At 36.7% G+C, this 16,642-nt stretch overlaps 1 protein-coding gene across 1 annotated transcript; it reads left to right on the top strand.

The window, feature by feature from the left end:
* Window positions 1-1,612: 1,612 nt before the first annotated feature.
* On the top strand, window positions 1,613-16,616 carry LOC127619280 (acidic mammalian chitinase-like). Its single transcript, XM_052092139.1, has 11 exons — window positions 1,613-1,706; window positions 1,794-1,820; window positions 1,900-2,104; window positions 4,106-4,162; window positions 4,258-4,423; window positions 5,406-5,530; window positions 5,800-5,923; window positions 7,575-7,757; window positions 7,867-7,983; window positions 13,473-13,605; window positions 13,708-16,616. The coding sequence occupies exons 1-11, from the start codon at window positions 1,679-1,681 to the stop codon at window positions 13,980-13,982; spliced, it is 1,440 nt and encodes a 479-aa protein (XP_051948099.1). The 5' UTR covers window positions 1,613-1,678; the 3' UTR covers window positions 13,983-16,616.
* The last annotated feature ends 26 nt before the right edge of the window (window positions 16,617-16,642 follow it).

Below are 16,642 nucleotides of genomic sequence, written 5' to 3'. Positions count from 1 at the left end.
GTTCTATTGAGTTCTAAACACATACGGGTTAAACTGAATTCATGTAATTATTTTTGGTTTAGTTGTGGTGTGGTTACATTCTTAAAAGCACATTTTGTGACTAGAGAAGGGGAGTAAATTCACCATCTGAGGGGTGAAATGTTGTCATGATCTATTTTTATGAGTCACATTTATGCAACAATACAACTTCTCCCTCAAAAAAGAAAACTCTCAAATGTATTCGTTAAATGACTAAAGCCATTTTTAAGACTGTTATCAGTTGATCAAATACCAATCCTCTGCATCCAGCTATTATTAGTTTCTAACTACAAAGACAAGGAATGTGGCAGCTGTGAGAAATTGTGTCAATTTGGGCCATAAAGATAAAGAAACTATCCAACACTGATATTGACCTTTTATAACTAAGTGGAAAAGATGTGATATTATTATATCAAATATGATATATTATTACTATATTGTATCATTCACTATTGATGAAAGCTGATTGTAAAGATTTGTGTTGTGTGACAACAGGATAAACTCAGTATAATCAGATAAATAAATCATATAAATATATGAAATATAATGTTTTTTATAAAAATGTGTGTGAAATTTTAAGTAGCTAATTCATAATAGTAGGTTTTTATGTAGTTAAAAAATGGCAAGAATAATGTTCTGTACTTTAAATAACTGGTTAGGACTGTATTACAGTTTATCCATCATTCACTGTAAAAAAATAAATAATTTCTAATCAACAAAATAGGTCTTTAGAAACTTGTGGTATAACATTTACATTAACCAGATGCTTTTTTCCAAAGCAATTTTCAAATAAGTATATTTTATACAGAAACAGTGGACTTTTTTTAATTATTATTATTATTATTGCCATAAATCTAAGTGAAAGTGGAGATTTATGGTTTTAAAAAAAAGTAATTCAATATTGATCTGTTTCTCACCCACACTTATCATATTGCTTCAGAGAACATGGATTTAACCACTTGAGTCTTATGGATTAGTTTTCTGCTGCCTTGTGATTTCTGGAGCTTGAAAGGTCTGTTCATCATTCACTTGCATTTTATGAACCTACAGAGCTGAGATATTCAGACCATCTGGAATGGCATATGGGTGAGTAAATGATAAGAGAATATTCATTTTTGGGTGAAACTATGACCAAATACTGTCCTACGATCATAACATAGACAGTTTGTCATTTGAGTTGTGGCGTGAAACAAAACGAGGCTGTGAAGGAAAAGCTTGCCATCTCTTTAATGTTATGCACTGAAAACCTCATAGATCACACTTCATTTTTCAAAACTAGTGACATTTCTTTGAAAGATGTTTTTTTTTCAATGTTGCATCTGCGAAACGATCCAAAACACTTTAAACAACAGAACAATCAATTGAAGAGACTATAAGCGTATATATCACAGCTTCATAGTCATCAAAAATGAAAGATGGCACTACAATAGGTCCACTACTAAACCCTATGGTTGTTATTATTCTAGAATGGTCAATTCCCCCAAACATGTGATGTTTGACACATCTAGGGCAGATGACATTTTTATTTGTTGTTGAGAAATTCCATTCTTGTGTGTTTTGATTAATCATTGGTATCATGTGGGTGGTTAAAGGAAACAATATAAACACTGTTTTCGTCATTTATACAGCATTTGTGGATAGTTTCTGCAACTGTCACTTTATGATGACCAAATGTATTTTTCTAGCTGGTAGGTGATTCTTGATCTTACACAATGTATTGTCAATGTAATGATTTATTTATTTATTTATTTTCATTTCATTATTTCTTCTTTCAGGCCTCTCCCTGGCATTGTGTCAATTTGGTAAGTTCATAAAACTTAATAGTACTCTCCATTTCACATTGTTTCATATTAACTCACATTATTATTATTTTAATTTCAGGATTGGCCTCCCAGCTAATATGCTACTTTACAAACTGGTCTCAGTACAGACCTAATGTCAGCAAGTACCTGCCATCTAATGTGGATCCACACCTTTGCACTCATTTAATTTATGCATTTTCCATTATTAATCAGGCAAATGAGTTGACCACCTTAGAATGGAATGATGAAACTCTCTACAGATCTTTCAATGGACTGAAGAAAACGTATGTATGATCAGATGTTATGTACTCTACAGTTATGGGAGAACGGGTTGGATGGCTGAGATGGCTGAAATTATTTTCAAAAAGGTGTAACATCTAAATGTTCACTTTCTTGACCTACACTTATTGATTCTGTCAGGGCATCTGAATGTAAAAATTTGTTATTGTGAAGAGAACTTTTCATTTGATCCATTTCAAAACAAAATATAAACATATCTGGTAAAAATGTTATAGAAATAATCAAGAAAAGTTTTAATACATATATTTTATTTAACAGAGATGGTTATCAGCTAGTGTCTTTATATAAGATTTAAGACTGTGATAAGCTATTACTGCTGGCTAACATCAGTTATCCAAAAAAGTGTGAGTGGGGTTTATTGGCACATTGATTTTAGGGTGGGTTATCACACTGGGCATAAAAACAGAATAGATAATCATTTATAACCTTCATACACACCATTTACCAACCTAATACCTCTAAATACACACATACCTATATATAACATAAAATAATGTATAATGATAATAGTAATAATACTTATTATAATAAGGTATTTTACAGACACAGTTCAAGCCAAGCCAACGATTAAATTAGTTCCTTTCATTTATGTTATAATTTTTTTAATAATTTATATATAATATGTTTAAGTAAAAATGTATGTATTTGAGCTGTCAGAATGAATGTGTTAACGCATGCAATTCATTAAAAAAATGCTTAAAGATTTCCTTTTTTTTTTTTTTTTTTAATTGCGATGAACTCATTGACCATTAATGGCAGTCAGCATAAACCAGCATTAACACTTATTGGAAAGGCGGAACATTTGCGATGTGTACGCCCGGAGTAATTACACTGACACACACCACAACAACAACGCTTTCCTGTCAGTGATCAAATGATGGAGAGAGGACGGCATTCACTAAAGTACAGGGGTTTCAGTACAGCGACGCACAAGGGGCGTGGCCATGACATAAAACAAATGCGCATTATAGTGCCTTCTTTCCGCGGGCTTTTTTCATAACAGCGACAGCAAACTGATGGAACAGCCATGGAGAATCTAAGACAAAATAGGGAAATCGGTAAATGTTTTTGTTGATGCAAATTTTGAATTAGGAGAACGCCTACACTACCACGTCACATTTTTACGCTGTACTGAAACCCCTGGAAATAAGTGACTGGAGAGGGGACCGCTGAGCGCTATTTAATATACAAAATAAGCCCAGTCAAACTCATAATTAGACTTTGTGAAACGTTTCATGTTACTTAAATATAGCTATTTTAGTGCATTTCTATCTTTATGCTATAGATGTCTTTGTTTGGAAAATGTTAATAAAGCATCGTTACATATTGTTTTATTTTCTTATATGGAAATAAATGCATTACTATGGTGTCAAATTTTTGCATTTTCAAAATCTATGATTCATCGCGATTAAGTTAAAATGTATGTGATTGATAGCGATAAAAAATGTTTTGTGAATGACAGCACAAATATTTATTTAGAGAAAAAAAATATATATATTCCAAACTGTACAATTTAATCATATTAATCATTAATAAATCATTAATTGCATAATCCTGTAATATTAATCACTCAAATTAATGATAGAAGACAAATGTGTTGTTCTGTTGTCCTTGTTTAAAATAAACCGTTTTTCTGTGTGTTGCTTCTCACTTAAAACTCACTTTTGCCCAAACACACAACATAACTTTGACCCTTAATTATCAAAAGTCAGTAAATAATATATTTGGTAACAACGAATGTGTTATTATCCAAGAACTTAAGCTTTCATTTGCACCTTGTTTATCTGGCTTTCTACCTGTTAATTTACCTTATTTATTTGTCTTATCTAAACTTTCTGACTGAATACAAGCTAACAAAACTATTTGCTGCCATGTTTCTTATGCTGTAGGTATTGTGTAATATGTGATTTTGAAAAATGTGATTGTGATTTTATATTGTCAGCGAGCATTTCAGTCCACATGATACAAATATTTGATTTTGATAGAAATCCCAACTTGAAAACACTCTTGGCTGTTGGAGGATGGAATTTTGGCACAGCTCAGTAAGTGTTCTGCGTGAATACCAAGCTTTGAACGATCCGTTTTAAATAGAACCAGGTTTAATTATTTTTCATGGAGCCTCTTGCCATCACTTCAGGTTTAGTGCCATGGTGTCCACACCACAAAACAGACAGACTTTTATACGGTCCTCCATCAGCTTTCTGAGGACTCATGGATTTGATGGACTGGACCTTGATTGGGAATATCCTGGATCCCGTGGAAGTCCTCCAGAGGACAAACAAAGATTCACTCTGCTTTGCAAGGTACTTCAGCATTTACAATTTTGTATTCTTTGTACAAAGCTTCACACAATGAAATCTGAGGTGACTTAACATCAAAATATGATTGCACTTTTATAGTTTGACTGTGAGTCATAATAAGACCAACATTTCCGGCCTCCTGCATATGTTGTGTTATTTATGCTGGTCCCCAGCATGGGATGCTGATATGCTGCCAGGGGTATCTGGAACACAGTCTTTGATCATACAGTGAACTAAGGCAGTAGGCACAGACCCACAAATCATTAATTTCATACAAAAACAGGCAACTTAAACTTCAGACAGGATCACAGGCGAGTCACTTTCATAAACTGAGCAGCAGGTTTGTATATCAATACATATAGTATATTCAGAATTCTCAAAAGTCACGTTTCCAGCACATTCAGAGAGGTTCGTAGTATAACCGGCAAGATTCAAACAGGTAAGTAGATTTGCAGTAAACTCAGGTTTCACAAAGTCACTTATCTTGCATATCTGGAGCAGATCGTTGACAACCAGGAGAGGTTAACACAGGTGATTAGATATGCTGTATCCTCAGAATTCTCAAGAGTCACTCATCTTGTATATTCAGAAGAGATCATTGACAATCATGCAAGTAATAAATGGAGAAGCAGATTTTCACTGTAGCAGAGCGAAAGGTACGTCCAAGGTACCTTCAAAAAGGCTAGAAGCTGTGAGATTGAGGTTTAAGAGCAAGTCTTAATGAGGTGATGATAAGCTGCAGGTGTATGTGATTAAAACTCAGGCGAGTAAGAGCTGGTGACTGATGGTGAGGGAGAGCCTGCTGCGCTCTTAACAGTTTCTAAGACAGTGAGAAAATAATTAGGAAAATAAGAGAATCAGAGAAACAATTAGCCTGGGATTTAGGCTACACTTCAAATGTATGTTCTAAAATAAACTACTAAAGTGGAATAAATGTATTTGAATACAAAGAAATAAAAAATGTTTTTTTATTTTGCCATTACAGGAACTCCTGGAAGCTTACAAGGCAGAGAGTGAAGCTACTGGAATCCCCAGACTCATGCTCACTGCTGCAGTGGCTGCTGGGAAAGGAGCCATTGATACTGGTTATGAAATATCAGAAATTGCTAAGTATGTCTTCTTAAGTTTAAACATTTTATTTATTTAGAAGTTTTTGGAGGTATAGTACTAAAAATGTTCATAGTATTTTTTGTTCACTTTTAATCATACGTTTATGCTTCAGACAGACTAGCTTAAATGCAGATCCATGCAATGCAGACAGCAAAATATATCAATAAAAAAATAAATCAAAAAATCACACAATGTGCCTAATTTCTTTCTTGAATGTCTTTTTAAAGTCAATCTAATGTATAAACTTGCTGTAATCACTGGTGATGTAGGTTTTTGGACTTCATCAGTGTCATGACCTATGACTTCCATGGCTCATGGGAAAGGTTCACTGGACACAACAGTCCTCTCTATCATGGCAGTGGAGATAAAGGGGACATGATCTACTTTAATACAGTAAGAAGGCCTTACACCTTTTATTTTCAGTTGAAACCTCAATAAAATCCAATGTTGGTCCAAACCTGTATTACTTTCTTTCTTCTGTGGATCACAAAAGGAGTTATTAAGCATAATGTCAGCCTCAGTCTCTATTCACTTTCATTGCATCTTTTTTTCTCCATAGAGTAAAAGTTAATGTGACTGAGGCTTTTGTGTTCCATAGAATAAAGTAATACAGGTTTGGAATAGCATAAGGGTTTATTGGGTGAACTATACCTTTGAGTCTCCAAAAATAACAAGGGTTGGGAGGGTTACTTTTAAAAATCATTCCGCTACAGATTAGAGAATACATGCTGTAAAATGTAATTTGTAACATATTCCGTTAGATTAATCATTGTCAGTAATGTAATTAAATACTTTGGATGGCTGCTTCAGCACTGGAATTTTGTTTTCACTTGTTTTGACTACAAACAAGTAACTAAAGTAAGAAAATTAACTTAAATGTAAAAAAAAAACATTCTCTGAAAAAAATAGCCTAAATATCAATAAAATATGAAATATCAATATTTTGCAAATTTTGTAAATTTTGTAAATGTATCTTGTTTTAAGGATTTTTAAGATATTTTTACAGAAAACCAATATTTAATTCTTAATAGGAATATGATTTTTGCAGCACATCTCTGTTCTAAAATTAAAGGTTCTACTAGAGAAAAAATGTTATGCTCCAATGTGCATTTTCAACATAGAATTCATTATTAAATGTAATCACACCTGGTAACAGATGCATGTAAAGGCAAGAAACAGCATTTTAGTTTAGTATAAAGTTAAATGTTACAATTTATACAAGGTTAACTATTTTTGCTTGTCCAAACTTTAAAACTCCACATAGTGTACACAATGACATCATTTTCTGAACATATGTGGATTCAGTTCATATAATGAGGCAGAAAATATATTATTTGTAGCTTTCTATACATTGTTAAAGGCTACATTGGTTAGCATTTCATGTAAAATTATCCTAACCGCATTGACAAGGCATGTAATCATGTATTTATGCTTCATCTCTCAAAGTGTTTCTGTTTTTTGTTTAGCTGTAGAAACATTACGTAGCCCTTCTATAACGCTCCCAATGGAAAGTTCCTCAATGATGTCATATCCACCTTTTCACTTACAACAGTGTGAAAGTGCTCACATGAATGTAACACATCATAAGAAAGTGTTTCACCACTGTTCAAAAGCTCCTCAGATCACATCAGTTATATAGATGAATATAAACTGAATGGTCTAAACATTAAATGAAACAAATGACAATCAAATGCAAAGTAATCTCTTCAGTAATCAAACTACTTGTTGATAGTAACTGTATTCTGACTATTAACGTATTTAAATTGCATTACTCCCCAAACCTGAATATAACATCTGTGGATGTGTATGACATAAAGTGTGCCCTTAAGGTGAATAATATTATGTTTTAATATTTTCTTCTATCAATGTTTCGTTTGCATAAACAACAGAAGTAATCCATTCGTAAGTTGTCATAATTAAAAAAATAAATATTGTAACAATCTTGTTGAAATGTGAATGACACTGTGAGTGATTGCAAATAACAAGAAGCTGTGAACAAGTGACTGGAAGCCAAATTAATAATTGATTCACCATGACAATGCAGGATTTTGCAATGAAATACTGGAGAGATCAGGGCGCCCCTGTTGAGAAGTTGAGGATGGGGTTTGCAGTATATGGACGAACATTTCATCTGTCGTCCACGGCCAGTGAAGTGGGAGCTCCAGCTAGTGGTCCTGCTTCAGCTGGAACATACACCAAAGAGGCTGGATTCTGGTCATACTATGAGGTCATACCTTCAGCCTCATTTTCCTACTCATTGATTAATTGTGTGACATATTTATGGTCTGCAATAGCTTAAAAATCACAATAGTTATGGGCCAATCATTTTTCTTTAGATCTGTACTTTTCTTCGAGGAGCCACCACACAATGGATTAATGATCAGAAAGTTCCATATGCAACCAAGGGACTGGAGTGGGCTGGATTTGATAATAAGGAGAGCTTTGAGACAAAGGTAAAATATGTGGGGTTAGAAACTACATAAAATGTTTGCAATTTCTGACAAAATGCTTTGAATCAGGGGTTTTCAAACAGGGGTCTTCAATAGGGCACTAGGGGCTCCATGGAGTATTTATGTATTTTAACAGTAAGAAATCTACATTAAATTTAGTTAAAAAGATAACCCTGGTCGAATGACAATATTTCCTTTAAAGGGGCTTTTGAACCATATTTTCAAAATATCTCTAATAATCTAATAGAAAACTTTTATATTGGGTAGAGAAAAAAAATACACAGTTAAATTAATATAAAGTTAATATTTTCCAGAAAATATTACAATCATTTTTTGTGGCTACTTTGTGCATGTAATCTTTGAGTAATTTTTCCAACAATTGTTTATCGACAGATTGTTTCACATTTAATTGAATCTATCACAATTCCAGTGGGTAAGAAGTTTACATTCACTATGTTATCTGTCCCTTTAAGCAGCTTGAAAAATAAAAAAAAATTATGTCAAGCCTTTAGGCAATTAGCCAATTAGCTTTTGATAGGCTAATTGGCGATATACCTGTGGATGTATTTTAAGGCCTACCTTCAAACTCAGTGCCTCTTTACTTGACATCATGGGAAAATCTAAAGAAATCAGCCAAGACTTTAGAAAAAAAAATGTGGACCTCCATAAACTGGTTCATCCATGAGAGCAATTTCCAAACCCCTGAAGGTACCACATTCATCTGTACAAACAATAGTATGCAAGTATATACACCATGGGGCCATGCAGCCATCATACAAGCTCTGGAAGGAGACGCATTCTATCTCCAAGAGATGAACGTAGTTTGTGTGCGAAAATTGCAAATCAATCCCAGAGCGAGGACCTGATGCTAAAGGAACCAGGTAGACAAGTAGCTATATCCATGGTAAAACGAGTCCTATATTGAAATATCCTGAAAGGCTGCTTGGCAAGGAAGAAGCCACTGCTCCAAAACCACCATAAAAAAGCCAGACTACAGTTTGCAAGTGCACATGTGGACAAAGATCTTACTTTTTGGCAAAATGTCCTCTGGTCTGATGAAACTATAATGTGTAGGGTTTCTTGGTTCAGGTTTGGGAATGTACAATTAATTTTAATGATCGTAATCAATGATTAATCATACGGTTTGAACTAGATAACAATACATTCTAAATCGCCCCAAAAAGGGCTTATATAATCCAAGAGTCTGCTTCAGATATATATAGATAATTAAACACAACGCAAAGCTAGTCCACCACTGCTAGGGCTTATGATAGGACCAACAGGGTGGGGTGCTATCGAGGTATAAACCCTAGGAAGATGGTGTGGCTTAGGGGAGAGAAAGAAAAGAAATGGGCCAAACACTTAAATGACTGGGGGAATATTTAATATTATGTGGCCTATACTGGTGGATGGATTTTACCTTATTTTAGTTTGCCTGGGGTGAATTGAGGTCACTCTGCTGGGGACCAGCACGCAGTCAATCTTTCCAATGGTCCCAAACACTTGACCGCAGTGTTCCCGGGCCCTCTGCTACTATCACGGTGCGCCCTCTCAAACAACTTGACTTTAAACACAACCGGCAACACCAAGGTGTCAACTGCCAGACGGCACAACAAGACTGGATTTTCCCTAGAACCCTCAAAAGAGTGGCCCCTCTTCAGGCCTTGGTTTAGGTAATTATTCCAAACTTGCCTTGTGTGTCGACTGACGGGGTTGACTTTCCTTTGGAGTGCCCAATTGCTGATGTCGTTGCATGCTGCACCAATAAAAAGAGACAGAAAAGTCCGAGACTTACATACGGCCAGCGTCGGTAATGCCGGTCGGATAAACCAGCTCGCTGGGAACCAACCAGAGATGACAGTCAAATCACCACAGTGCACTAGGGAATTCTACATACAAATACAGAACAGGATTTAGCAAGTGAAACTTAAAGTGAATTAAGGCTTCCTTGTTTAAACCAAATTGAGTAATTATGTGTGTAGAAATAACAGGCAAAAGGCTTTACCAAATAATGATAAACAAAAAGGAATTTTGACAAGGATGTTAATTATCAAAACAATCTAACCACAAGAAAAATACAGAATTAAACAAGGCAGGATGAACAGACACTCTTAATTTGAATAAAATTTAAACTTGTTAAACTCGATTCAAATAAGCGTGTAAAGGGACGTTAAGTAACAGCATAATAACTGATAGTAGTAAGAGCAAAGGAGTAATAACAAGTATTAATCACCAAAAAGGGAAGATAATTAAAAAGGAAAGAACAAATAGGAATAGGTGGTAAACAATTCCAAAATGAAATAAAAGGAGGGAAAAAGAGATAAGCCGACTTAGCAGGGAATGCCACAAAGGCGTGCTCCCCCCCAAGTGGGATATCAGCAGCTGTACTGAGACACTTAATTCAATTTTAAGTGTTTTGCCCTGATTTTCTGCACCATCACAGATTAAGTTTTAAATCTCGGTGGATTCATTTGTGCCAGTTTCCTGCACACAAGTGTGTGTGGCAGGATTTTTCTTCGCTGCCAACACACAATAAATATATACACAAAAGGATTTCTTCGCTGTTGTTTTATCACTTGATCAAGGTTCAAAGACTCCCGTATACGATTTCCCAATCAGATACTGGCTTGGCGCGTTTTCTGATTAGGTCTGCAAAAAGTTTGCATCAGTTAGCTAGGCTGACTTTAACTTTTAGGGAGTGGTCGTTGTAGTCGATTATTAGAGGCTACCGAAATAACCACGTTCAATCTTAACGACACAAATAAGGCCTTTACCTGTTTGGGGAAACTCGCCCATAACAGTTTTAGATCACGCTGAAAGAAGAGACTCGTTCTAGACAGGTGATTTCGATAATACTAAAATAAAATGTCCCACAGCAAAGAGATTTCTTCGTCTTTACCGGAACAATTTAGTATTATGGACTGCAGTTTATTGTGGTAATCAACAGTGGCAAAATTAAATGTTGACATATATTTAGCCGCTGTTAAATGCTGAACTGAGAATCGGCTTTGTGCCTTTCAGTTCGGCGCGCTCGCGTACAGTATTAACAACAAAAATACACAAAATTGACAAAGCATTAGTTCAGAAAACAAAGCTTAAAATGTGCCCGCATTCTCCACCATTATGTAGGGTTTCTTGGTTCAGGTTTGGGGAATGTACAATTAATTTTAATGATCGTAATCAATGATTAATCGTACGGTTTGAACTAGATAACAATACATTCTAAATCGCCCCAAAAAGGGCTTATATAGTCCAAGAGTCTGCTTCAGATATATATAGATAATTAAACACAACAAATTATAATTATTTAGGAATATACATCAGATGCAGACAGGCTATATTAATTTTCAGAACACCTTAATGGAATTGACCCGTACCGCGACCAACCAGTTTGTCCGCCGAACCACGTTGATCAATTTTCCAGAAGGGTTATTCTTAGTATAAGCCTACTCATCAAAAGCACGTTAACTTACTTTGATAATATCAGCTCGTAGTTTTAGATTGCACATTAAAGAGGCTTTGTTTTATGACCAACAAACACAGACAATCAAGCGTATAATTGGGTTTAATAGAAGGAACTAGGATATATCACTACACTTAACAAACAAACATTTAACATAGAACAAACATAAAATAAACAAAGTAAAAACAGTAAGGAAAATAAAAGAGATTACAGGGTTCAAACTTGTTACAACAGTTAAACCTTAAGAGCCAGCAAGGGAATTACACACTTTAACGCATTTGAATTTAGATGGAATAATACTTGCAAAATGGACCTTTGTGTCGCTGAACAAGACTGCGTGTGTGCGTGAATGTCCTCATTGCGTCCGTGAGCTGGAGGGTTTCTCTTGGTGTTTCCCGAGCGTGGATCGCTCGCGGGAAGTTCAAAGCATCTTAGGAGTGGCTGTTGTTGTTGCTGAGAGAAAGTCCTTTCACCCGGAGGGTATCGGACTGCTCCAGAAACGTAAAGTGTTGAGCTTTGTCCGAAGACAAATAAAAGACTGAGATAAACGCCAAATAAAATAAAAGACATGTCTGACGAAAATAACACAGAAAAGCAAGAGAGCTTGGAGAGAGAAGAGACAAAGGACAAGAGCAGGACAAAAGAGATAAGAGTTGAAGTGGGAGCAGCAAAAGAGAAAGAGTCAATGCCGAAGCCTGACTTTTAAGGCAGGGAGGTCACACCTCCTTTGGGAGAAATGGCCCAATGAGGCTCCTTTGTTTTGGGCGCGAGATGGTTTCTTTGTCCTGCCAAGGCTCGTCATTTGCCTAATTTACGACAGTGTCCTGGATGTGGTTTGAATCACTCAAAAGATGGTAAAACATAGCAGAATACATTTTAATGTAACCTTATATATATATTCAGCTAGGGCGAGTCGTAAGGTTTAATTTGATACCAAGAAACTTGTATTTGGTACACTTAAAAGTGAGTATATATTTTAAGACCCTTTATATAAGGCCTCAGAGTTTAACTACACAACTAAACAATCTTAACTCGTTTGATATAACCGCAGAAATACCCAAGCATACGGGAATAAAACATATTTCCTTAAAATAAGCCATTTCTTTGGTTTTAAATGAAAGGAACATGTGTGTCTAAGAAAATCTCACATTCTTTTCTCATCTAAGGAGGGGGGTGTGGGGAGAGTAACAGTGTGTGGGGGTTTTGGATCCTTCGCAAAAATGTGTGCATTGCATTCAGAATTAATGAGTTCATGATTTTCCGTTCATACTCAACAAATGTAACTGTTTGGCCATAATTAGCATCATTGTGTTTGGAGGAAAAAGGGTGAGGCTTGCAAGCCGAAGAACACCGTCCAAACCATGAAGCATGGGGGTGGCAGCATCATGTTGTGGTGGTGCTTTACTGTAGGAGGGACTGGTGCAATTCACAAAATAGATGGCAACATGAGGAACAAAAATTATGTGGATATACTGAAGCAACATCTCAAGATAGCAGCCAGGAAGTAAAAAGCTTTATCGCAAATGGGTCTTCCAAATGGACAATGACCCCAAGCATACCACCAAAGTTGTGGCAAAATGGCTTATGAACAACAAAGTCAAGGTATTGGAGAGGCCATCAAAAAACCCTGACCTCAATCAGATAAAAAAATGTGTGGGCAGAACTGAAAAAGCATGTGCAAGCAAGGAGGCCACGAGTTCTGTCTGGAGGAATGGGCCAACAATCCAGCAACTTACTGTGAGAAGCTTGTGGAAGGCTAATTAAAACGTTTGACCCAAGTTAAACAATTTAAAGGCAATGCTACCAAATACTAACAAAGTGTATGTAAACTTCTGAAAGTAATAAATTATTCTCTCTACTGTTATTCTGACAGTTCACATTCTTAAAATAAAGTAAAACAGTGATCCTAACTGACCAAACACAGGGAAAGTTTTCTACAATTAAATGTTAGGAATTGTGGAAAAACTGAGTTTAAATGTATTTGGCTAAGGTGTATGTAATTTTCTGACTTCAACTCTCTGTTCTTCAGGTGCGCTACCTAAAGGAGAATAAGTTTGGAGGAGCCTTTGTCTGGACTCTGGATCTTGATGACTTTACGGGACAGTTCTGTGGGCAGGGCAAGAACCCACTCATCAGCCACCTCCAAACTCTTCTTAATACTGGTAAATAATCAATATTAGTGTGACTGCCTTCTAAGAAAGATAATATAAATCAGAAAAATAAGAGAAAACATCAAATAACCCATGTCATTTAATATACTCCAGAACTACTTCCTCCACCTCCAAATACAACATATCTGCTTGGTGAAACTTCAACAAGAGCATCCACTGCTGCATCCCATTCCATAAGACCTTATATTCAAACAACAGCAGCACCCAGAACAGAGTTCTGTGAAGGCAAGCCAGCTGGGATGTTTGCAAATCCAGCTGACCTGATGTCCTTCATACAGTGTGTTAATGGAAAGACTTTTGTACAGAGATGCCCTGCACAGACCGTCTTCAATGTCAATTGCATGTGCTGTGACTGGCCTGAGAATTAATCTAATGTGCATTACTGTAAGATTCCTGCAATGGAATTGTTAAGTCTGCAATATAGCTTTCTTTGTGAATGTGTACAATGCTATACAGCATGTTTTTTATTATTTTTGGTGAAGCTAGTGGCACAGAAATGACACACTTCACCAATAAATCTTACAGTTTTGTGCTAAAGGGATGGTTTACCTAAAAATTTAATTATCTCACCATTTACTCTGGGTAGCAGTCATCTCATAATAAGAAGGCCCCCGGTTTGAGTCACAGCTCACCCAGGACTGTGATGGAGTTTGTATGTTCTCCCCATGTTCGTGTGGGTTTCCCCATAGTCCAAAACATGCAGGTTAAGTGAATTGGAAACTCTAAATTGCACATAGGTAAGAGTGAGAGTGTGAATGTGTGTGTCTGCCCTGTGATGGACTGGCCACCTATCAAGGGTGTTTCCCTGCCTTCAGCCGGAGACAGCTGGGATAGGCTCCAGCAATACCCACGTCAAGTGTCTATACAAGATGGATGGATCTTCCCCAGTAGATTCATACAATGCAAGTAAATGGTGACCAGACATGTCAAGCTCCAAAAACCTCACAAAGGCATTATAGAAGTAATCCACATGACTCCAGTGGTTAAATCTATGTCTTCAGAAGAAATACAATAGGTGTAGGTGAGAAACAGATCAATATTTAAGTGCTTTGAGTATAAATCTCCACTTTAAAGTAAAACATGGAGATTTATAGTAAATAAGTATTGAAACATTGATCTGTTTCTAAACGAAAGTGATTGCATCAATTCAGAAAACGAATATTAAACCACTGGAGTCATATGGATGATGCCTTTTAAGTGCTTTTTGGTGTTTGAAAGGCCTGGTCAACATTTATTTGCATTGTTCAGATCTACAGAGCTGAAATATTCTTCTAAACATCTTTGTGTTCAGCAGAAGAAAGAAAGTCATACACATCTGAGATGGCATGAAAGAGTAATTGGTGAGAAATGTTTCCTTTTTGGGTGAACTTACTCTTTAATACTTAAAGAAATGTATTCCAATGCCATATAGACAGATGAGAATATAATACTAAGACCTTTCTTACAATAATATTATGCTACATACATATTTTAGGAAGGGAGCAATGTCAAACTTGTCTGATTAAAACTAACCTGAAAAGTCTAATTTTCACAGCATTGCTTATGACTGTCCACTTACAGTGCATCTGGAAAGTATTCACAGCGCTTCACTTTTATGTTACAGCCTTATTCCAAAATGGATTAAATTCATTATTTTCTTTAAAATTCTACAAACAATACCCCATAATGACAATGTGAAAGAAGTTTGTTTGAAATCTTTGCAAATGTATTAAAAAAAAAAAAATCCCATGTACTCACAGCCTTTGCCATGACACTCCAAATTGAGCTCAGGTGGATCCTGTTTCCACAGATCATCCTTGAGATGTTTCTACAACTTGATTGGAGTCCATATGTGGTAATTTCAGTTGATTGGACATGATTTGGAAAGGAACACACCTGTCTATATAAGGTCCCACAGTTAACAGTGCATGTCAGAGCACAAACCAAGCCATGAAGTCCAAGGAATTGTCTGTAGACTTCCGAGACAGGATTGTATTAAGGCACAGATCTGTGGAAGGGTACAGATACATTTCTGCAGCACTGAAGGTCCCAATGAGCACAGTGGCCTCCATCATCCGAAAATGGAAGAAGTTTGGAACCACCAGGACTCCTAGAGCTGGCCACCTGGCCAAATTGGGTGATCGGGGGAGAAGGGCCTTAATCAGGGAGGTGACCAAGAACCTGATGGTCACTCTGACAGAGCTCCAGTGTTTCTCCGTGGAGAGAGGAGAACCTTCCAGAAGAACAACCATCTCTGCAGCACTCCACCAATCAGGCCTGTATGGTAGAGTGGCCAGACGGGAGCCACTCCTCAGTAAAAGGCACATGACAGCCCGACTGGAGTTTGCCAAAAGGCACCTGAAGGACTCTCAGACCATGAGAAACTATTCTCTGGTCTGATGAAACAAAGATTGAACACTTTGGCCTAAATGGCAAGCATCATGTCTGGAGGAAACCAGCCACCGCTCATCACCTGGCCAATACCATCCCTACAGTGAAGCATGGTATGGCAGCATCATGCTGTGGGGATGTTTTGATCCAGCAGCAGGAACTGGGAGACGAGTCAGGATTGAGGGAAAGATGAATGCAGCAATGTACAGAGACATCCTTGATGAAAACCTGTTCCAGTGTGCTCTGGATCTCAGACTGGGGTGAAGGTTCATCTTCTGACAGGACAATGACCCCAAGCACACAGCCAAGATAACAAAGGAGTGGCTACGGGACAACTCAGTGAATGTCCTTGAGTGGCCTAGCCGGAGCCCAAACTTGAACCTGATTGAACATCTCTGGAGAGATCTGAAAATGGCTGTGCACCGACGCTCCCCATCCAACCTGATGGAGCTTGAGAGGTCATGCAAAGAAGAATGGGAGAAACTGCCCAAAAGTAGGTGTGCCAAGCTTGTAGCATCATACTCAAAAAGACTTGAGGCTGTAATTGGTGCCAAAGGTGCCTCAACAAAGTATTGAGCAAAGGCTGTGAATACTTATGTACATGTGATTTTTTTTTTTAAAAATTTTTATACATTTGCAAAGATTTCAAACAAACTTC

Source organism: Xyrauchen texanus, chromosome 25 (assembly GCF_025860055.1).
Source record: "Xyrauchen texanus isolate HMW12.3.18 chromosome 25, RBS_HiC_50CHRs, whole genome shotgun sequence".
NCBI classification, from domain to species: domain Eukaryota; kingdom Metazoa; phylum Chordata; class Actinopteri; order Cypriniformes; family Catostomidae; genus Xyrauchen; species Xyrauchen texanus.
Note: the sequence above shows the minus strand (reverse complement) of the source record. Positions and strands in the feature narration are given on the sequence as shown.

What these genes read in the sequence shown, in the direction of transcription:
- LOC127619280 (XM_052092139.1), top strand. Translation starts at nt 1,679, where the DNA reads ATGATGACCAAATGTATTTTTCTAGCTG. An exon ending in CAAATGTATTTTTCTAGCTG is followed by an intron (nt 1,707 to 1,793) that starts GTAGGTGATTCT and finishes TTCTTCTTTCAG; the next exon opens with GCCTCTCCCTGGCATTGTGT. An exon ending in TGGAATTTTGGCACAGCTCA is followed by an intron (nt 4,163 to 4,257) that starts GTAAGTGTTCTG and finishes CCATCACTTCAG; the next exon opens with GTTTAGTGCCATGGTGTCCA.